Below are 22156 nucleotides of genomic sequence, written 5' to 3' on the forward strand. Positions count from 1 at the left end.
TGGGTGCCCGCCTTCGCGCCGCGTGGATGCGAAACGAGGCCGCTCCCGCCGGCTGGGTAAGCCGTCCCCTGCCGGGGGCTGTGCTCGCGCGCTCGCGAACCGCGAGGTCTCTCGAAGACCCGACTTCAGTTTTCTGATTTGGAAAACACGGGAAATGTTATGCCGCTCGGCCCAAGCTCGTGTTCAAGTGGGGGGGCTCCAGTGAGCCCACGCTTTGCCTCTGCCAGAAGGGATCTTGGAGGAGGGCAGGGCGCGGGGTTTTCTTTGGTGGGGACTTATTGAGAAGGATGGCTCCTTACTGTGGTATCCCACTTTCCCCAGACCCTGTCCCCGGAGTGGCGCTCGTGTCCAGCCAGCGGTCGTGAGCACGGGCGCCGCCAGGCCCTAGAGACCTCACGTAGGAGGGAATAAGCTTCTTCCTCGTAGCCGGGAGTCGCAGCTCCCTTCGCGAGCCTGGGCACACGGACCTCCGTCTTTAGCGCCCTCCGCGACCCGCCAGGTTTTCACTGAAGCGACAGCAAACAATGCCCGCGGCCCCGCGCGCAGTAAAGTCGAGGCGGCTGGTCGGGCCGAGCCCCTCGCTGGGTCGGGGCTCCACCTTTTGGTTCTCGGCGCCCGCCAGGCGGGAACGAAGTCCAGGTCGCCTCTTCGGGGCCTGCGCGCACGGCGACACAGAGGGCAGGGGGCGCTCTCCTCGCCCCACTCGCAGCCACGGTCCCCAGCAGCCGTCCCAACCTGAGTCTAGCCCGCTAGTCCCCCAGAGCCTTCGAGTTGGGGGCTAGAGAGGCCGGGCCACCCCAGCTGATCCTGCCGGGCGGGCGTCGGTGGCGTCACGCGAGGGGCGGGTCCGCCGCGGGCGGAGGCCGGAGCCGGAAGCGGAAGAGGCGCTCGGAGCGGGGAGTGGGGCCTAGCCGCAGCCGGAGCCTGGGAGACGGTGAGTGTGGGCCCGGCCCGCGACGGCGGCGGCTGCGGCGGCGGGTGGTGAGTCGGCGAGGCGGGCGCGCAGGGTGCGAGTCCCCGGGGTCCCGGAGCGGTCTCGACTTGCTCCTTCTCTTTTCGGCCCACCAGGCCGCGGCCCCGACCTCTCACCCCTGACCCGCCGCTTCTCCCCCGGAGGGCCGTCACCTCAGACCCCACCTCTTGATCCCACGGGGTGGGAGTCGGAGCGCTAGCGGCCTCTGGGGACCCTGCAGGAATCCAGTTTGACCCTGCCCGCGGAATGGGGTCGGGGTCCAATCTGGGACAACCTCGGGGTGGGAGGGAGCTGCCGACCTTTCCTCTCCCCTCTCCTCAAGGCTGGGTCCGCCGACCCCACCCCACGCGGCCTGGAGTTTGATTCTGGCGGGGGCTGCCCTTCCCCGTCTCCCCCGCCCCCGGGTCTCCCCTCACCCTCACTGGCGGCGGTTACGGGGGATGGGGACTCTGAGATGCCTGGGATCCGGGGTGTCAGGAAAAGGACGCGAGGAAGGGCCACAGGCCCCGTGTGTTTTGTTGTGATGATGGAGCCGCTTCGGCCCCGGGGAGGAGACAGGCGGCGCCGACCGTACATACGCCCGGGCTGCTGCTCGGGTCCAGGAGTCTGCTTTAGTTCCGGGTGCGGGCGTCGCGGTGTGAAGCCAGGGTGGGAACTGACCGAGCCAAGCCCCCGTCAAGGCGGGGTTGGCGGCCCTCCAGCTTCCCTCCTCTATGCCCTTGAAAAGGAGGAGCGTTTCACCGGGTGGTGGCGGCTTGCAAGGTGGCAGGTTTGAGGTTGCAGTGGTGGAGCAGCTTCAGCCAAAAATAACCATGGGGCTCCGGGGTGGCAGTGATCCGGAGGGCAGTGGCTGACCTGACTGGCAGCTCTTCTTGTCAGCCTGGTTCTTTTGCTGTGGGATCAGCCAGTGAGAAGTCGATTAGGCCCTGTGCTCAGAAAAACTGACTCGACCTGGTTTCTTTCACACTACCTGTTTTTTTATTCTGCTGTGCCGAGCCTTCCGAAACATAATTGTGTCCCTTAGCTTCGTTCAACAGCCCACTTGCAGGGATCTCAGGTAATCAAAGATAATTGATGAGAAATGGGCCCCTGAACCCTGACTTGGAAGCTGATGAAGGGCTTCTGATATAACCAACATATCACCTGCTTAGAATGTGTTAGAAGAGAAGTTATTTTCTCTGCCTTGTGTGTGGTACCTTAGAGCTTTCCTACTTGTCATCTCTTTTGCCAAGTTGACTGGGAGGTGTTATCACCATTTGCCAGGTGTGGTAACTGAGGCCAAGAGTGCTTGGCAGAAGGTCACAGGGCCAGTTAAATGGTAGGTCAGGGATTTAGTTCAGCGTTTTCTACACAGCACTAGCCCCCCTCCTAGTCCCTAGGAGGGACTTAGCTTCACTGTCCTTAAGGCAGGTAGCACAGACCTAGAGGTGTTAACTGGAGCCTTTTTATTAGTAATGAAAAGCTGCCTTTAGTGCCTTCTGTGTGCCCAGAGCTGTGCTGGGCATTTCACCTAAAGCCATGTGTAGGCTTGTCACTTAAAGAGTGACATAACTTAGTCCTCATAGAACCTCATAGAGGTTACTACTGTCCCCTTGTTTGCAGAGGAAACTGAAGGTCAGGGTCGATTAATAACTTGCCCAGAGGCATGCAGAAGTAGCAGTGCCAGGATAGACATCTGGCTCCAAAGCTATGCTCTTGCCACTAACATGAATGTTTATGGACTTTGGCATCTTCTAGGTCCTGGGAGGGAGTTTTTGACCTGATGTGGACTAGACCTGGTCCTGCAGCTCTAGTGTCTGGTCTGCCCATTGAGGATGGGCATTTGTCTAGTGGGAGTCCTGTGCCCTGGCCACTGGGGCGTCTTCCACGCCACTTAATGAGGTATGAGATATTGTGGTCATTCCATAGCTTGGGCACCTGACCCTGGTAATTGCAGGAAAGCGATGAAACATTAGTCAGCTGCTCATCAAAACAGAACAACCATAAGCTCTTGGAGCTGCTGGCAATTTTACATTGGATTTATTGCCACGGATCACTGGGATCAGGACTTCCACGTTGACAGAAGAAGACATCTACGAGTGGGGAAATTGAGGACAGTGACTTTCTCCATTCATGGAGAAGCTCCTAGGGGGTTGGTCAGGTATGCCTCACTACTCTGTTTCAGGGGAGCTGTTCCTTGTTTTTCCCTGATAGAACCGCCTCTTGAGACAGGTTAACTTGGGTTTGTCAAACTGCTCTTTCTAGCGAGCCCTCTACTGGAGGCAGGCTTTGATCAAATGAAGGGGTGGGACGGAGGCTGGTCATAGAAACTGACCCAGCCTTCCCATGGATGCAGTGTCAAGGTTTTGGGTGTGGGTGGCACAAGGTGTTGGCCTCACATTAGCCACCAGCTGGTATCTGGGCCAGCCTGGCCTTTTCCTGTGGCAGATAGAAGTCCCCAACAAACAGGATAGTTTTGGCCTGTCTCCCGGGCAGACAAGCCTGCCAGACAACCAACCTTCTGGTTGCTCCTGACGTGGGAACATCAGCGAGGGTACCAAGCAGGGAAGCTGGCAGAGGGGACACTAATGGTACTGGTAGGCAGAGATGAGGCACCACCTGGCACTGCAGGTGGTCTGAGGGTGATAAATAGCCCTTGGGCAAGAAACTTGAATCTCTTTATGAACCTGGTATCATTAGTGGTGCTAAAAGGCTGGACCAGCCAGGGCTTGACAGACACCCCCCGTCTGCTTGCCGAACCTTAGGTGGGCTTGGGAATGTCCATGAATCTCTGTACAGCTCTTTGTGGTTCCGGTCTGTGGTTCCTCCCACTGACTGTGGTCCTTGCTGCGTGGGTCCAGTTCAGCCAGCAACTTTGGGCTTCTCAAACTGGAGGACTTCCCTGTGGACTCCCTGCCAAGAGCTCTCTGAATCTAACCTCAGCCAGAGCAGTGGTTTTGTAGGACCCCACTGGCAGGAGGGGATTGAGCATAGGAGTGTCCTCTTTTTCCCTGGCCTGCTCTGCCACGGTACGTACCAGCCTCTCCTTGCCTTCTGCCTCAGCAACTGCCCTGGCTCACCTGGTTTTGTCATACTCAGGCCACCAAGCTTATGATGCTGTATTGGAGAGGCAGCTGTTTGTTCACAGGCAAAGTTGTTGCCCATTGTCTGCTGTTTGACCAGTGTGACCTCAAAGTTCTTCTTCACTTCATAAACCCCTGGGAGGGGCTGCCCCTGAATAGAACAATGGGCCTCTTCTTCAGGAGCAGCCCTGCGACCGGAGGAGGCTGGCTGCGTGTCTAGCAGGGCTCTTTCTCATGGCCTAGATGCATCACTGTAAGCGATACCGCTCCCCTGAGCCAGACCCGTACCTGAGCTACCGATGGAAGAGGAGGAGATCTTATAGTCGGGAGCACGAAGGGAGACTTCGGTACCCGTCTCGAAGGGAGCCTCCGCCTCGGAGATCTCGGTCCAGAAGGTGAGAGGGAACTAGGTGAAAGGGAGGGCTCCTGCTCTCCACTAGTCTTGGGAGACGATCTGGAGGTGGTGGCTGCCCCCGCCCTGCTCCCTCTGGACCACTGCCTACCCAGAGGGCCACTTCCTTGACTGCTCACCTAGCCTTTCCTGCAGTACCGGCGTTCACTGCCGTCCTTGCCACCCCTTCTTTCTATTTTTCCAGTCTTCCTTTTCCAGACGGTCCCCATTTTCTAGGCCAGCCTTTCCCCTACACACCTTTGAGCCTTCCTCAGTGAGGATTGGAAACGTTACCTCCGCCCTTCCCCAGGTTGCCCCTGGTTCTGTCTCTACCTGTAGACGGCACTAAATCTCGTAGGCTCTTCACTGTGCTCCGCTGCCCAGAGCACTGCTCAGTGGAGGGATGTGGTCAGTAGCCTGGCAGGTTCTAGAGCTCAGCACCCACACACACACATTTGGCATCCTCTCACCCCACACTTGTCCTGGATGCTGTCCTTAAGAGCCTTGTGCAGGGGCCCTACCACCTTTGTCTTGCCTGGTGGCAGGACCCAGCTGGCTGGAGGATGGGCCATCTGATGTGACCCTGCCCTGACCCTAACCCTACCCTTCCTGGCAGCCATGACCGCCTGCCCTACCAGAGGAGATACCGGGAGCGCCGTGACAGCGACACATACCGGTGTGAAGAGCGGAGCCCATCCTTCGGAGAGGACTGCTATGGATCTTCACGTTCTCACCATCGGCGGCGGTCACGGGAGAGGGAGCCATACCGGACCCGCAAGCACGCCCACCACTGCCACAAACGCCGCACCAGGTCTTGTAGCAGCGCCTCCTCGGTGAGTGGTGGCCAGAGTGTGCTGGCTGGGGCTTAGAGGCCTCATCTCTTTCTAGCCTTCTCTCAGGCTGGCTGGTCTAGGTGAGTACTGCCAGCCCCAAACACGCACGTCAGTGTGCGTGCATTTGTGTGTGTGTGTGTGTGTGTGTGTGTTGTCTGGTCCAGGTGCAGGACTGAGTAGGGGCCTGACTCCTCTGTCTTCTGACCCGTTGGCAGGCAGCTCTGGGGGCTCGGTACCGGCGCTCACTGGCCCCCATACTGTTTCTGTCTACACCCTGCTCCAGCACAGGCTGCGTGGTGCAAGTGTCCGGGGACACTTCATAGGGAGTCTAACAGGGCTGCTGGTAGGTGATCTGGAGCTGTCTGGTCCTTGCCACTGGAGAGTGCCTCCACACATAGTTGAGTGCTGGCTGGTATGGACTGCACCGCCTCTGCAGCCTCACCTCGCACCCCTCCCCACAGGCTGGGGCGGCGTGCCCACGGCTAGGGGAGGAGCTGTCTGTCAGCTCAGATCAGGAGCTTCCCTTCTGACCGCCAGCCTGCCCTCTTCAGCCCAGCCTCTTCATGTGGGGCTAGTCGCGGCAAGGGCGACGAACTGCCTTCGTGATGAAGAAATGGCCGAAAAGTGTGCAGGACCTGGCAGTGTGCCCAGCACGGAGAGTGGTGTAGCTCTCTGCGGAGACCATGCTGCACTCAGACCCTTGGGAAGGAAAGCAGTTGTGTCTCTCTGAGGTTATGTGCTGTCTTTACTCCTCCCCACCCGCTCTTTCTGCCTCCCTGGCTCCCTCCTGCTGGCCAGAGGGCCTGGTGGAATAGTGGTAGCACTGGTGGAGGGGACCAGGCGTCTTCTGTGCCCAGTTCTCCCCGTGACTTCTTTGAGTGGCTATGGGCAGAGGGTTAACCGCAGGAGCCCTGCCTGCCTGGGGGCCTCTGCACACTGCCTGCCGCACACCACCGCAGGATGGCAGTGCAGGTGTACGGCTCTGACCCTGCTCTTTTGTGCCCTCTGTTGTTGTGACTTGGGATGGGCCTGGCCCGTGAGTTGCATGGGCGCCAACGCTGGGCAGGAGCTGGCAGGGGGCCTGTGTGGGCCGTCATGGTAGGAGGCCTGCAGGTTGGCGGGCCCAGAGGATCCAGGCTCCTTCCTGCTCGAGGCTGGTGGCGCGAGGGCCGTGACGGAAGGCCGTTTCTGGTAGCGATGTTCAATCTGGTCCCGGTTGCCATCTGGGGGCAGGTCGCAGCTTGGCTCAGAGCGGCAGCTGTTGGGCACTGGCAGGGCTGTGTGGGCGAACAGGCAGGCGAGGCCGACTGGGCGTGCTGCAGCCGCTGCTGAGGCCGGGGCGTCCCTGGCCATTCTGATGATCGGACCGCGCCTGCCACCTTCTTGCGCCGTTCTCACTGCTTCTTCAGCGCTGGTCGAAACCTTCAGGGTGGGCGGGGGGAGACTACACAGAGGGAGTCAGGGCTGCGGCGCTCCACACCACCTGGCCCCTCAGCAGCGGAGGCTGCTCATCTTTCTGAGCAAAGAGCATTGCGGCGCCCTTCTTTTAGATAATGTCCGAGTTTTCTTTACATACCTGTAGCTGTTTTTACTTTTCTGTTTTTGAAGTCAGTTTGTGTCTTGACGTGTCCCTTGCAATATCCCTATCGTTATATATGCTGTGTGCCTTATGAAATGCTGGGATCTGGAAAATCCAACCAACCAACCCACCGGCTCCTCACCGTCTCCACCTCTGCCTTTGACTGACACCTCAATCTGTCAATCGGAACCGCCTACCATGCGATTGGTCGGATGGCGTTTCGGGGGGCGGTGCATGCAGAGAAGCCAACAGAGCAGTAAGCGCAGCAGCCGGAGTGTGGAAGATGACAAGGAGGGCCACCTGGTGTGCCGGATCGGCGATTGGCTCCAAGAGCGATGTACAGCCACCTTTCGTAAAACTTTACCTCTCTACTTTCTACCCCCCTTGTTAGATGAGACCTCTCCTGCCCGGAGCGGCCTCTAGTGCGCGTGGCGCCTTAGCGGGGCCACCAGTAATTGCCTGAATGACACAGACACTAGCAACTTCTACTATTTTTAAGAGTGTAGCAGTGAGAGAGAAACCTTTTTTGTTTTTGAGAATTTGAATGCTGTGAACTTGCAGGAGCTGCCGGCCCTCTGCTCTCCAGACCCTCATGCCCTGCTTCTTTTCTCTCCTAGATGAGATCGTGGGGAACCTGGGTGAAGGCACCTTTGGCAAGGTGGTGGAGTGCTTGGACCATGCCAGGTGAGCCAGCATACTAGGGAGAGAGCTAGCCCGAGGTGCTGCGGGTGGTGGCCATGAGAACGTGACCTTTTATACCCATACTGGGATCTTGACCCCCTGAAATAGAGGATCAAGGCATGGGGCACCCCTACTCAAGTCCAACTGGTCAGTGAATGGTGCTGTCCCCATTTCCCCGCTTCACCAGGGCCGTGGTGGTGAATATCAGCACAGGGCCAAGATTTGGGCCCCTCTGTGTCTGGATCTAGGGCCTGAGCCTAGCAGGGGGTTGAGAAGGACCCCTGAGGGCCACCCAGCCTGAGCGCTCCCCTGTAGGAGGTTGGCCTTAGAGGCTGTTCAAACCCGCATTGAGAGAAACAACATATTGGGCTTTTTTTTTCACCCAGCAGGCCACTGTCTGCTCCCCTGTGGCTAGGGTTGACCGTGGCTCCTGTGGGTGTGCTCAGAGCAAGCCAGGGTACACGTGTGCGGGTGTCATGGTGCTGCCGGAAGTACTACATTCCCCTCCCAGCCAAACTGAAATGCTTCTGTGCCTTGCCGCTCCTCGAATCCAGAACCCTTGCTTCTCCCCCACGCCCCTGAGTTGGAAGGCGCCTCCTGGAAACCCTCTGCATCCTTGCCTTAATGGCACTTTAGCACCAAAGTGCTTGCGCTCCTGTATGTCACTTGAGCCATGTGTTGCTTACATGTGACTCTTGTGCTTTTTCCAGAGATAAGAAGATACATGTTCAGGGCTCACCCTGTGCGGCTGGGGGCCACTCCCACGTTCAGAGGAAAAGGCTAGTTAAGCCAAGTCTAGCCAACCTCATAGCCCCGGTGGGATAGTGACAGCCTCTGAAAGGAAGCCTCTGTTGCTCCTAGTTCCCACTTAAATACCCTGCTCACCCTTTGTGACCAAGGGGTTAGGCTGGGACCGGTAGGCATAGGAACATGACAACTTTATGGCGACCGGTTGTGGCAGATTTGAGAGCCATCCCACATGGAAACAGCTCAACTCTGACAAGCTTCTAAAGTCCTTCAGGGGCAGGCACAGGATTTGGGGGACCTTGGGAGGTGTGGTATGGAAGGCATGGAGATGGCCTGTGGAATTGACATGAAGGGAGAGTTTAGTGCAGCCAAAGGAAAGGTCTTATCCTTGGTCATCCAGCCTTGGTGGTGGCAGTCCATGGATGTGCCAAGCTCCCCATGTTAGGGGTGAAAATGTTCTGGTGGGATCTTATTCTAGGATGCTGGAGGCTGTGGCCTTTCAAGCCCTTCCCCACCCTGATAACCTGGGAAAGTGGGGCTACTGAGAGCAAAGCTCTAGAACTGCCTCTCTGCTCCAGTGCCTGTGAACCTGTGAATCTTTTCTTAGGCACCTTTTCAGCTCTCCAGAGGGCCCAGTGCTAGGCCAAAGCTGTCTCACACCAGTCCCCTGGTGTGAGAGGCATCTGAACTCTGGCTATCCCTTCCCTGCAAAAGGCCAACAGGACCGTGGGGACTGGGAAGCGCAGAGCAGAACTAGTTAAAGTCCTCCCTGGAGCCTAGATAAGGGTGCTCGGCACTACGTGGTTATTAACTACATAGTGGCTGGGGCCAGGCAGGTAGGGCTGGACCTCCCAGGGAGAGGACCCCACTGCTGGCAACCTTAACCCCTTGCCAGGCCTTTACTCCATCCTGGAAGCTGCACTCCAGGGGAGCTGTTTGCCCAGACTGCAGCCGTGCTCAGGAAGGTCAAGAGGTGCTGCACGCTGCAGTGGGTGGGTGCTTTGTTTGGCCAGGGTCAGGGTTGACTGGCCTGTAGGTCACTCAGTGAGCTTGAGGGCTGACACTCATCCTTGGATTGGCTTCTACTCTGTCCACTCTCCCCTGGGAGCTGACAGTGGCTGAGATCATAAAGGGCTGGCATGGATGCCAGGAGTGTGAATTCTCGGATGCCAAGGGAGCTTGCTGTTAGGTGGCAGAGGTCTGTCGTGCATAGTGTTGGGATATCAGGCCCCGTTGTGGAGTGCTGAACGGTGTTGGCTGGGATTTGGGTTTGGGGGAGGGAGGGGTGAGGACTGGGCAGCCTCAGGACAACCTCTGCTTTCTTCCCCCGTCCCAGAGGGAAGTCCCAGGTGGCCCTGAAGATCATCCGCAATGTGGGCAAGTACCGAGAAGCTGCCCGGCTAGAAATCAACGTTCTCAAAAAAATCAAGGAGAAAGACAAAGAGAACAAGTTGTGAGTGTTGGCGAGGAATGGGAGGGAAGCTTTTGATGAGAGAGGGGGCTCTCTCTCCTCCCAGTAACTCAGTGCCAGGGGAATTTGGCAAGTGAATCTTGCTGGAAGGAGCCTTTGGATTTTACTCCATACTACACCCCAACCTGCTATTTGAGGCAGCCTCTGCTCTGCAATTGTAAGTTGGAGGCCACAGAGTTTTGGAAACAAGACAGGTTAGAAACCTGAGGTTTGGCTCAGACACCGAGCACTTGCTCTCCTCTAAAGCACAGTGCCGAACCCTGAACAGATGGGTAAACCAAGCACACCCTCAAGAAGCTCATGTGGGAGTGGTGGGACATCAGAAATGGCCATACTAGGCCAGTGAACTGCAGTGGCTGATTGTATCTACCTGGCTCAAATCCTTGTTCTGGACTGATCTGGGTGGTAGCTCATTCCTTCTATCTACATCCTGGTGTGGTGGGCCGGAGGACTGGCCTCTGAGGGAGGGAGTGGGACAGCTAGCTCCCGGCAGAGCCTGAACCCCACTCCCACCCCCCGTTCTCCCCAGCCTATGTGTCTTGATGTCTGACTGGTTCAACTTCCACGGTCACATGTGCATCGCCTTTGAGCTCCTGGGCAAGAACACATTTGAGTTCCTGAAGGAGAATAACTTCCAGCCTTACCCCCTTCCTCATGTCCGCCACATGGCCTACCAGCTCTGCCACGCCCTGAGATGTGAGTGTCCACCCTCAAGTAGTATGTAGCGTTTTCACCTCCCTCTTTGCTGCAGCACACTGCTGATCATCCTGCTGGGCCTGGGGAGTACCAGGGCCCCGTGGCTGAAAGGCCTTCAGGTGGGAATTGAGCATTGAGAGGCTGCTGTCCCCACCAGGGTCCTCCTGAACCAGCCTCTGCCCAGGCTCTCAGCAAAGAGCTGTCTAGAGTACCAACCTGCTCCTGTCTTTCTGCATAGGACAAAGAGGTGGGAGCCTGACCTTGCAGGTCTTGCCCACAGAGTCTGTCTAGCCATCCCCTCCACCTGTCTGCCAGCCTGGTCAGCCATGTGTGGGGTATCCGTGCTTGAGATTTGCAGTGGCTGGAGGAGGCGAGAGTGGCTCCCTGGAAGGTGCTAGATAGACTAGGGCTGGACTGCAGTGTCTGCAGAGGGTGGAGGAGGCAGTTCAAGATAAGTGAGTGGCTTGGTGAAGGCCCAGAGCCTGGCATGTGCTGAAACATTGAAGAATGGGCCCTATTAGGGAGAGGCGGACCCACCGGTGGGGTTGGGGAGGTGTCTTGAGTGCCAGATGGATATCTGGAATAGCAGGGAGCACATCCCAACAGGTTGGAGGGAAAAGGCAGACTGTAGGAGTCAGCACATGGAGTGGCAGGGTCAGCCTCCTGGGCTTTGCTTCCTAGGTGGCCCTGTGCTTGACGATGCTGTTGAGGTAATCCTGATGGTCTTAGTGATTTGAACAAAAGGACTTCCATCTCAGTTTGCCCTGTGCCCTGCATATTATGTAGTTGACAGTGGGGAGAGGGAGCCACCCTGAAGTAGATGCTGTGGCTTAGGTGAGCGGCTAAAGATGCCTGGCCACTGCAGGAGAGGAAAAGGGAGGTTTTTTGAATGGAAAAAGCTCCCTACTTCCTCTTCTGAAGTATCCAATATCTGAAGTGTGACTTCCCTGTGGTCCCAAGCACAGACCTGCGAGAGGGAAGCCAGAGCAGAGGCCGTTTGGCCTGCTTCCTCTGAAGGGCTGTGGCAGCGCACTCGGGAAGGGGCTCAGAAAGCGGCTCAGAAAGCCCAGGTCCTCAATGCCTTTCCCCCCCTCCTCTGCTGCTTCCCCAGTTCTGCATGAGAACCAACTGACCCACACAGACTTGAAGCCAGAGAACATTCTGTTTGTGAATTCTGAGTTTGAAACTCTCTACAACGAGCACAAGGTATTGCTGGGAGCGAGCGAGGCCCTGCTGTGGGGTGGGTGACCCACTGGGCCGGCCCCCTGACCCTGCTGCCTGGCTCTTCACCCCTCAGAGCTGTGAAGAGAAGTCTGTGAAGAACACCAGCATCCGTGTGGCCGACTTCGGCAGCGCTACCTTTGACCACGAGCATCACACCACCATCGTGGCTACCCGTCACTATCGCCCTCCTGAAGTCATCTTAGGTGAGCCACCACGTAGCCTCGGCTGGGATAAAGGGCGCGTTTGTGGGGAGGGTGCGAGCGGAGGCAACGATGTCACATTTGTGTGTTCCTGTGATGGTTGACTTGACGTTATCAGGAAAGGGACTTCTGCTGTTTTGGGCGAGAGGCCTGCCAGCCAGTGTGGCAGCTGCCACCACCTTCTAGGCTGAGCGCAGGGCCAGGTTTCAGTGTCTTCCCATCTTGACTTTCAGAGCTGGGCTGGGCACAACCTTGTGACGTCTGGAGCATTGGCTGCATTCTCTTTGAGTATTACCGGGGCTTCACACTCTTTCAGGTGAGGCCTCCCCCACATGCTCCACCACTTTGACAGGCTGTCAGGGTCTGATATGGGGAGCCCTTCTACTTCCACCCCTCAGCATGTGAAATTCTCACTGGAGGGTCATAGTAGTTCAGGAGGGATGAAGGCCGGGCAGCTGGTGCCCTACCTAGCTTGAGCGGGTGTGGAGATGGGCAGAATGGGACATGTACCAGGGGAAGCGACAGCCAGACCACAGGACGGCGTGCCTTGACAGGCGAGTTCACCTGAAGTGTCAAGGAGGGTGACCCTGACCCTGAGAACAGGCTGCTCTTCCCTGAGGTAGCCACCAGGGCAAGGACTGGGACTGCTTATGGTTGCATCGGTGGGGTTGCATCTTCTGGGGCTGGGAGGGTAGGTGCCTGTCCTTCTGTCCCTTCCCCATGAGGGGACCGAGTCTGGTGATGACAGCTTGCTCTATCCTTAACCGTCCATAGACCCACGAAAACCGAGAGCATTTAGTGATGATGGAGAAGATCCTTGGACCCATCCCATCACACATGATCCACCGCACTAGGTAAGGGGCCTGAGAGTCCTCAGGGCTGGTCTAGGGCCTTCCCCGCCTGCCATGGCACGTCCCACTTGACCCCACCCCTTCTCTTTTCAGGAAGCAGAAATATTTCTACAAAGGGGGCCTGGTTTGGGATGAGAACAGCTCTGACGGCCGGTATGTGAAGGAGAACTGCAAACCTCTGAAGGTCAGTTTCTGGCTTCCCCCAGCTCAACTCATGCCAAGGAGACCCAGGCATTGGGCAGACCTACTGAGGAGACATGGGCCAGGCAGCTAAAGGCCGCCGCCTCTCTCTGGCTCTATGGGAGGCAGGACCCCAGACCGCTGGGTGCTGGCAGTGGAGCCTCTGTCAAACTGCCCCAGAGGGCTCTTAGTTCTATCCCTTCCCCACAGGGTGGCTATGATGTAATTGGGGGAACCCCAGAAGAGCCAAATGTCAGAGCCTCCTGTCCCCTCTTTTCTCCATTTTTGAGAACTAGGCAGGACTGAGGTGAGGGGGGTGGTTAAGACCTAGATGTAAGAGCCTCACTGCCATTAGCATTTGGTGTTCTGACAACTGAATTTTTCAGAGGTGACTTCTGTCCACCTGCCATACTTTGCTTCCGGGGGGCAGAGGCACCAAGCCAGCAAGACACGTGCAGCTGCCAATTCACAGCAGAACGCTGTGCACAGGCGTGAAAGGACAGGAGCTGCTCACTGTCCAGGGAGGCAGCACGGCTGCCTCTACCCAGTCCAGCCAGGCTTCCTAGAGGCCAGGGGACCCGCTGCGGCTTCCTGTGACCCTGCCGTCACACTGAGGCGCCTTGTGTCCCTGAGCAGAGTTACATGCTCCAAGATACCCTGGAGCACGTGCAGCTGTTTGACCTGATGAGGAGGATGTTAGAATTTGACCCTGCCCAGCGTATCACACTGGCGGAGGCCCTGCTGCACCCCTTCTTTGCCGGCCTGACCCCAGAGGAACGGTCCTTCCACACCAGCCGCAATCCAAGCAGATGACAGGTGCAGGCCCCACCTGAGGAGATGGAGAGCAGGACTGGGCTGCCCGGCCCTTTTCTCCCACCTCTACCAACGGGCCCCAGGGCCAGAGCCACCCGATGAACAGTGCAATGTGAAGGAAGGCAGGAGCCTGCAGGGGAGGAGACTCAGTGCCCAGCTGCCAGAAAGCACAGATTTGACCCAAGCTATTTATATGTTGTAAAGTTATAATAAAGTGTTTCTTACTGTTTGTAACCCCTGGTACCAGTGTGTCCGTCTCCAGGCTCCTTGGCTTCTCTCCTTTGACCTTATTAATAAAGTCTTTCTTAGCAGTCCAGCTTGTGCAGAGCTAAGTGTGACCTGGCCAGCCAGTAGAAGGGCCAGAAGCCAGATGCTTAGAAAAGTTCTAGCCCAGAGGCTGGGCCACTATCAGGTGGATTCCTGAAGGAAACTCGAGAGCTCACTGCAGCGGGCCAGGCAGCACCTGGGTCCTCTCCTTCAGCCTTTCCACGGCCGGGCTTTGGGCTGTACATACGCATCGCGAAGGCTTACTGAGCACTGTCAAGAGGTGAGATGAAGGCTTAGAGGTCCAGGAATGAAGCAGTTCTTCACTGTGTCCACAGCTCAATTCACCACAGAGCACAGAATACCATCATTCAACTTTATTTTCGTGCTGGTTTTTGGTTCCCCCAAGAGCTGCATGAACAAGTCTAACCTGGCTGGGGCCCCCTGAGAACTGGGCACTGTGGGCAGGATGCCTCGGAGAACTGGATAGAGGAATCGTGCCTAACTTCAATACCACTGGGGGAAGCCCAGGCTTTAGGCAAAAAGAGGTTCCAGTGCCCCCTGGGGGGAGGGGGAGTTCAGGCACAAACTCCTGGTTGGCCCCTCCACAGAGCCAACCACCCCCAAGACAGCCACAGCTTAACTTGAGCAGATAGGTGGTCAGGGTTCCTTTCCCACTTATCTAGTTTTGGAGGAGAGGAGGGGAGGGGAGGGGCAGCTGGCTAGCCACTCTCAGGCAGCCAGAGCTGGTTTAATGTCAGGTACTAAATACCTTAATCCAGCGCTGCTCCAGATGATGGCTCTGCCTTGAGAAAGGGTCCATATAGGAAGCTGCCTGGCCCTGAGAGTGAGCACAGGCTCAGAGAGGACACAAACAGCACAAGGTTTGGAGTCCCTGCCCCTCCCAGTAAGAGAGGACTGAAAATTGAGGAAGAATGGGAGGAAAAGGAGGGACCAGCCCTCTAACCTGCCTCATCTGCTCCTGGCTATGTTCCTATAACAACAGCGATAGGCTCCCTGAAAGCCATGGTACGGGGCCTACCCTGTTGTCCATGATCCTTGGTGAGCCCCTCCCACTCGCCCTCTTAGTGAGAGGGTGTGGGTAGAGAGGCAAAGGAAACTTGAAGTCCTGAAAGACTTTAAAGCACGCCCCGTGCAAGAGCCCCTTCAGAGACTCCAGGGAGGGCTCCTGTTCTAGTAGCTGCTTGGGCCTGCGAGGGTCCCACACCTCAGTGCCTTAGGGTCTGAGCAGCAGTGTGTGCTTATGGCTGAGCCCCTCTAGTCCATTTTAGCATCTCAGGGAAGGTGCTGGCCCCCACCCCATTCATCTAGGGTTGACAACCATGAAAGGTTTGCCCAGAGACTGTAAGAGCTGAGGTGGGGCCCAGATGAGGGGATCGTCCCTGCGCTGGGATGACAGCTGCGGAGGACCATTTCAGGGGAAAGGCAGAGGGGGCAGGAGAATGAGGGTGTGTATTCGTGGGCAAGGAGGTCAAGGGAATGGTGGCCTTGGACAGGAGCACCAGGAAGCCTCTTCTGGCTCAGCACCAGGCTCCCCCAGGGGTCTTCCAAATGCTGAACATTAAAGCTGCACCCTGAGGGTCAGGCCCCAGACTAAAGACTTAGCCCCTAACTAGAGTGTGTACAGGGTTGGGGGGGGGGGCACTGCTGGCAAGATGGGCACTGTGGTTCTATAGTAACATGACCTTATGCTACCTGTACTGAAGACAACAGAAAAACAGTATAAAATCCCAATACAGTAAAACCACCCTGATGCCACCCCCTTCCCTGCCTCTCAGAGTGATGAAGTGGAAAGGAGGAAGGACCCTTATAAAAAAAGGCCCAGCGTAAAACTTGGATCAGCGCAGGAGAGGATCAAAAGCCCCCCATCAACTTGTCTGTTGGGCTAAGGGAAAGCCTCAGAGCCCTGGGAATGGAGAGGGCAAGTCTGCCCTCTAGCGGACAGCTGCAGTGCAGTCGGTTCTCCATGATCAGCGGGAGGGCTGCCTGGGTGGGGAAGAGACAAAGCCACACGCTCTGATAGAGAGCAAGTTCAGGCTCCCAAATAGAACCTGCCCTGCTTTGCAAGGCGCTTGCCCAGCCCAGTGGCTGTAAACCTGAAACACAGTCTGAGAGCTGCCTATATCTGTAAACAAAGCCCCATCTGGCCAAGCAGGGGGCCAAATGTAGAGATGCCTAGAACCACTGCACTCAGCCTGCCACCTGTCCTGCACACCCAGTGTGAAAGCCTTCTCTGACAAAGGGCAGGTGACAGGCTCCTCCTAAATATGTTGTCCTTTCACAGAAGAAACAAACCCAAAAGAAAAAAATTAACAATGTCCATGAAGTTTCACATCCTTAAGGCGTTCGTTGTCAAGTTCAGTGTCAGGAGCAGCAGGGACTGCAGGGTTCAGCATGCCCAGAGTCCCTCTAGGCAGAGTGCAGTGGGATGACAAATTTGCAGCCAAAGGGTGAGTGGTAGTTGATACCCACCTCCTGGAATACCTGCTGGGGAATGCCAATATCACACAAATAGATGCGGCCTGCATGCTCTCCTAGCGGCAGAGGCAGGCCCAGAGCCAGTGACCATTTGGCATCAATGCCCTGTTCGACTTCATGCACAGGAGGGTCTATGCTGAGGACTGGTGCCCGGTTCTGGTTGGCCCAGGCCACTGCGGCCTTGTACCAGGGCTGGTCCCGCAGGAAGGCGTTCTCAGGGCAGTCGAGGCAGTTGATCACCAGGTCCACAGGACTAGTTGGCAGATCTGCAGGTGGAGAATGCCAGCTGAACACCCCTGTAGCAGGGGCAGCCCAGTCTGGTTGCAGAGCTCAGGTGTGCCAAGACACAACTTACTCCACACCTTCCTGTAAGCCAGGTTACAAACCAAGCAACAACTCAGGCCCCGGAGTGCAGAGGCCATACTGCTCCAGGGGCTAGAAACCAAAGGCACCTGGGTCTGATGGAGGACTGTCCTCACGGGGATCCCAGACATCCTGATGCGTAGGCAGAGCTCCTCAGGGCTCAGGCCTACCTTCTCCGCCTAGCATGCAGCCTCTGGGCACATTTTTGATGAGCTCTGGGAAGGCAGGCTCTTCTGCCTAGTCAGACCTCAGGGCAGGCCTGCCCAGGCCCACCAGAATCAGGCTGTCAGGAAGTGTGAGCAGGTGAGAGCTGCTCACTTACTCTTCTACTCTGAGGTGGCCCCTGTCACTATGGCATGGGACTGAGTCTTAAGGACCTTAAGACAGGGAAGGAACCTATCACTTTCCCTGGCACCTGAAAGTCTCTGCTTAAACCAGTCCTTTACGACAAAAAAGAGATTGCAACCAATATGGAAGTCTTGACCATCCTTAAAGCAGAATCAGAGCAAACTCAAGGGTGGGCAGACTTGCCTTCTGGAGAAGTTGGGAAAAGGAGGCCTTCTGGGTAGCAGATGAAGAACTTCAGGGCCTCATGCTGAAGATCTCAAGAAAGGGAACTCCCACCAGCCCCCTTTCCCAGCTCTCAGTCCAAAGTCCATTTCTCAGTAAGAGACATATGGCTTCCTTACTTATTTTCTGCTTGCCCACAGGAGCCCGACATGAGAGTCAGACTCTAATTCTGGCCCAAGTCACCATCTGTTCCTGGCAAGGCCCTTTTCAGGGGCCATTATTGCCGCGTCTTGCCCATTCTCTCTCACACACTCCAATTAGACATTTCCACTAAGCCACTTGGAAATGCTGCTGCTGAGATCCCCTGGGGCCACCACAGCACTGAATCCAGTGGTTGATCTTCAGTCTTCATTTGAATGCAATGCAACCTACAGTGGCTTGCAGACAGCGCTCACACTCTCCACTTCACCCGCCTTTCAGACTCCTTCTTCCCCACTGGCCCCTCCTGTCCTGTCTCCTTGGCTGGCTTCCCAATCCTGCCTTCTGAACAGAGTTCAGTCTTACAACTTCTCTACTGTCTCTCTTCCTATTTGCTATTGTAACTGGACAGGTAACTCCAGACTGGATCCCATCACTTCAGACTCACAGCAGTATCTCCACCTGCACACCTACTAGATCCTCTGTTTTCTCCTCCCCCAAATCTTCCCTTCTCACTTTTCTAAAAATCTGGATGCCAAGACTACCCCTTCTTTCCTCATTCCCTACATCCAATCTGTGCACTCTTTTTAAAAGTGATTCACAAACTGACCACTTTTAACCACCTCCTCCACCACCATCTTGGCCAGTACGATCTCTCTGCAATTTATCACCCCTCTTTTTGTAGTCTACTCTCAAGCAGCGTTAGAACAATCACCTGAGCCTGAGCTGTATCATCTCACTCGTCTGCTTAATTCTCCAATGACACTCCACCTCACCTGAAGCCAGACCTAAAACACTCACTGTGATCCACAGGCCCTTCATGATGTGACCCTGAACCACCTAAGTCTCCTGCTGTCATATTCCCAGTGAAGGAACAGTGACTGTTCTGTAAATACTTGTAAAATGAGTAAATGGATCCCCAGCACTCCATCTGAATAGTGGAAGAGGAAGGAGGATGAAGGCACGCTCCCTGGCAAATTGGCAGCAAAGGTATCCCTTTACGCAGGGGTGCTTTTCCACCTGCCACCACTGGGTGGCACCACCAAACCACTAAGGAGGAAGAAGGCCTCTGGCCAGTCCCGCCACAAGTGCTCACCTTTGAGGCTAGACACTTGTTGGCCTTGGGTCTTGCTGAAGAGAGACAGCTCATTGGTGATGGACTCCAGCATCTTGACAAAGTTGGGTAGGAAGAGGATGACCTGGACATCATGATTGGCTAGGTGCCTTCCACAGCTGATACCCTGGGCCCCCTTCACATGGGGCCCACATAACAGCGCCACTGTAGGCCTCTGGTGAACATTTTTGGGATTCAACCTGGAACAGAAGGTAAAAAAGCATTACCAGCTGCAGATTTTGCTAACTAAGGGCCTATTGAGTTGATAGTCCCAGGTTCCAGGGAGGCAAAATTCACTGCAGGTCAGGTGTACAGGGTGACATTCCCAGTACCCCATGCCCTGGTGTCTCCTCACCTGCCAGGCCCTCACTGCGCAGTTCACCCACACCTCGTCCCACGCAACCTGGTGGTCAGAGCACTGCTTTCTGACCACGAGCACTTAGGTTCTTCACACTGGTTCAGTGTGTTTTAGGTTCAACTTCTGCATGGCAGAGGCTTGCCCCCCTGCAGTCCTGACATGCCTGCCCCAGCGCAGCAAGGCTGGGCTCAGCACTCAGCCGTACTTGCAAGGCTTTCTTGCTTCTGTTGTTTATGTTCCTCCCCAACATTCCCTTTTCTAATTCTGACCCATCTTTTCTCGTGAGATCTAGCTCTAGGTTCTCCTCTTCTAGGGCTACTTTGGCTCATGCTATTTTCCTATGAAATAGCAAGTATCAAAAAGGATTATTCTAGATTGTCTTCAATCAGTTGCCAGTCCAAGTTCTCTTACTGAGCTGCCAATAAGCTAGTAAGAAACTAACAGCACCTACTTCACGGCACGCTATGTGAATTGATGGGTGTACAGCATTCAGAACAGGGCCCAACACAGAAAGGGTTCCTGTTACAGTACTGCTCATAGAGGCGGCAGCCAGCTAGGAGCTACCTAGCCTCCCAGGCTGGTTTCTCCCTTGGACACCCACTTCGTGATGAAGCAGTCACTTCTAGTGTCCTATCATTCAAAGCTGGGACGCCTGGGGTCTTGGAGATGCCACAAACAAGGTTTGGCGATCTAGCCTTAAGAGCGCTGTCTGCACTCCACTGGGGCGCAGGGCAGCAGGCCCCCCAGGGCAGGGCGCTGGAAGAGATGGCCATCAAGAAACAGCCTGGGTGAAGCTAGACGGGCTACCTGGCCTAAGGGGGGGGGGAGGGCACTGATGCTCACTCGGTGTCCTCCAAAAGGGAGAGATGACAGATGCTCTCAAGTCAACGAGGAAACCGCAGTCCTCCAAATAAATTTTGGGGTATTAAGCAGTGTACGCTACACCTACAGCACACTTTTCACTTCCCCTACTATGTTTGTATCTCCAATGATCAGTACTTCTCCCTTCAGACATTTACCAGTGTTCTAGCACCTGATCACTTGTTCTGTTCCCTAAAAGGACTCTTCCTTTCTCAAGGCAGCCCCAGCAGAGGACTGAAACCAGAGTCTGGCATCTGAACACACAGCAGGGGCTGAGTACTGGTCCAGGAAACAGACTTAGCTGCATCCATCACACACCAACAGCAGCTCTTCAAGTTCCCTGAAGCTTGCTTGCACATTGTGAAACACTGGGCTACTATTAACCTTTGAGGTGAATTATGAGGGTCAAGTTAAATGTTGCCGTGAAAGCAATGAAAAACTGCACGGTCCTGGACATACATCACATGGATACTAACTGGTCACCTTTCTCAAAGAAAAACCAACAATTGCTGCAAGGACAGGAGACAGTCATGGGGGTTCAGACACAAGAGAAAAGACAAGCGCAAGCGCACCAGCCCCAAGAAGTTGGCCAGTGAACAAAGTGATTGGGGAGGACATTCCAATCCTGCCTCCCAAACTGCTGTTTCTGGGGAGCCACTTCATGGTTCAAATTCCCCCAGGAAGAACTTATTCCAGCAGCTGCCCCAATGGCTGCTCTGAGAGGAGCCATAACTGTCAGCAGACCCCAAGGCCTGACATGTCTTCTGAGGGCAGACTGCATTCCTCCCTCTCCACACAAGAGAGGTTGGGGAGCAGGCTCTATCAGAGGACAAGGTGAAATGGTCATTTCAGGGACTCTAAAAGGGAAACCTCACCTCCAGGTCAGCTCAAGCCTGCTTTTTCAAGGTTATCTCAGGACCGGGACTTCTGCTACCCAGATACAGCATCGCCACGACATGGGGTAAAAAGAAGCAGGAATCAAGAGCACCAGGATTCTGGCAAGCACCTCAAACTCCACAGCCAAGCTAAGGAAGATGTTCCACTTCCCAAACAGGAAAGGGACTCTATGGGAAACACGCCTTGTTCTAAGAGTTTCCAGGTCTGGGGGTGCTGCTCAGGGAAGCTAGGCTTTCCTGGGACCATTGAACGCATGAACACAGGTCTCAGCTGCCCCCTGGAAACCACTTTCTCCCTCCAGACATCCCTCTCCAAAAAGGTGACCATGCCCTCCTTTTTATTGAGCAGTCCAGCAGATTCTTGTCAGGCCCAGTTGTGCTTGATTGTTCAACAGTACCACTGCTGACCATTCCTTTATTCTTCAAACACTGTATGTGAACACCACGCCATTAGTTTTCCCAACTCCCTGGCTTCCTTTCTCAGCCATATGGAAGGCTTCTCATCATCTTAACTATGCCTTCAACACAGGAGCTCCCCAGAATGCTGCCCTAGGCCTTTTCCTCCATTTACACGCTCTCCTTAGCAGACTTTGTCTGTTGTTAAACCAGTCAGAGCTAAGGACTTCCCAATCTCTAGCTTCTGTTCAGGCTTTTCCAACTTGAGATCCATGTGGCAAGTAGTCTATTTGGATACCTCACAAGTCTCCAAATTCAACAAATCCAAAACAAGCCATCTCCCTCAAACCTGTTCTTCCTATAGCAAATCTTATCAATGTTCATCCAGGTGTCCAAGGCAAAAGGCCTGAAATTTATTTCACTTTAAATAACAACAAACCCTCCCCTTATCTACCTCTCTGGCCCAGTTTTCTGTTAAAAGTTTCCTAACTGGGGCCCTCCCCAGTGACGTAGTGCACTAAGAAGCTAAAGCCACTTCCGCATGAGTTCGATCCCCGCCTGCCCCGGGGGTGACCACATGGCATGGCAGACCTCTCCTGACCTGCCCGCGGCTCCCCTCAGCAGTGTACTTCGACGATCTGCCTGTTCTGCTCCCCACTCTGTCCCTGGTGAATTCTCTCACTCTCCACATCTCTGGCCTGTACCCCAGTTCTATATGAATAAAACCCCAGTTCTATATGAATAAATAAATAAATCTTTAAAAAAAAAAAAGTTTCCTAACTGGACTCACCACTTTTCAATCTATTCAGTCAAAGTCATCTCTCTCTGTCTCTATTTTTGTTAAACATTTATTTATGGGTACAGGCCAGAGGTGCAGGGGTGGTGAGATGATTCACCAGAGACAGAGTGGCGAGCAGCAGGGGGTCAGGAGAGGTCTGCCTCACCATGTGGGATCACCTCCACCATGTGGGATCTCCTCCGGGGCAGGCGGGGATC

The 22156-nt window shown here is 55.3% G+C and overlaps 2 protein-coding genes across 8 annotated transcripts in view; one reads left to right on the top strand and one right to left on the bottom strand.

Annotated features, from left to right (window-relative positions):
* The first annotated feature begins 852 nt into the window (after positions 1 to 852).
* CLK3 (CDC-like kinase 3) lies at positions 853 to 14014 on the top strand. 4 transcript variants are annotated; one of them, XM_004687978.2, is made up of 13 exons: positions 853 to 934; positions 4279 to 4430; positions 5043 to 5259; positions 7079 to 7175; positions 7456 to 7522; positions 9603 to 9719; positions 10267 to 10433; positions 11545 to 11639; positions 11731 to 11860; positions 12091 to 12173; positions 12632 to 12711; positions 12802 to 12892; positions 13525 to 14014. In XM_004687978.2, exons 2-13 carry the CDS (start codon positions 4279 to 4281, stop codon positions 13699 to 13701), a joined length of 1473 nt encoding a protein of 490 aa, XP_004688035.1. In that variant the 5' UTR covers positions 853 to 934; the 3' UTR covers positions 13702 to 14014. The 4 variants fall into 4 exon arrangements, with proteins under 4 accessions (XP_004688035.1, XP_012584057.1, XP_012584059.1 ...); XM_012728603.1 differs by having other exon boundaries at positions 856 to 934; positions 4216 to 4430; XM_012728605.1 differs by lacking the exon at positions 853 to 934 and adding an exon at positions 964 to 981.
* A 97-nt stretch (positions 14015 to 14111) lies between these two features.
* EDC3 (enhancer of mRNA decapping 3) overlaps positions 14112 to 22156 on the bottom strand; it is a 63159-nt gene continuing 55114 nt past the window's right edge. For 3 of the 4 annotated variants that reach the window (XM_012728600.1, XM_012728601.1, XM_004687979.2), the window contains exons 6-7: positions 18632 to 18849; positions 16285 to 16730 (exon numbers count right to left, since the gene is read on the bottom strand). In XM_012728600.1, the coding sequence (XP_012584054.1) occupies positions 16396 to 16730; positions 18632 to 18849 (553 nt within the window). In that variant the 3' untranslated portion in view covers positions 16285 to 16395. Of the gene's footprint in view, positions 14239 to 16284; positions 16731 to 18631; positions 18850 to 22156 lie in introns of those variants that run through there. The other variant, XM_012728602.1, reaches the window with a different exon arrangement.

Source organism: Condylura cristata, unplaced genomic scaffold, assembly GCF_000260355.1.
Source record: "Condylura cristata isolate star-nosed mole 26May11 unplaced genomic scaffold, ConCri1.0 scaffold00023, whole genome shotgun sequence".
NCBI classification, from domain to species: Eukaryota; Metazoa; Chordata; class Mammalia; order Eulipotyphla; family Talpidae; genus Condylura; species Condylura cristata.

Excerpts from the sequence above, each read along its gene's own strand:
- CLK3 (XM_004687978.2), top strand. The coding sequence starts at position 4,279 with ATGCATCACTGTAAGCGATACCGCTCCCCTGAGCCAGACCCGTACCTG. Across the intron at positions 7,176-7,455 it reads CGATTGGCTCCAAGAGCGAT|ATGAGATCGTGGGGAACCTG; the intron begins GTACAGCCACCT and ends TTTCTCTCCTAG. Across the intron at positions 12,174-12,631 it reads GGGGCTTCACACTCTTTCAG|ACCCACGAAAACCGAGAGCA; the intron begins GTGAGGCCTCCC and ends AACCGTCCATAG.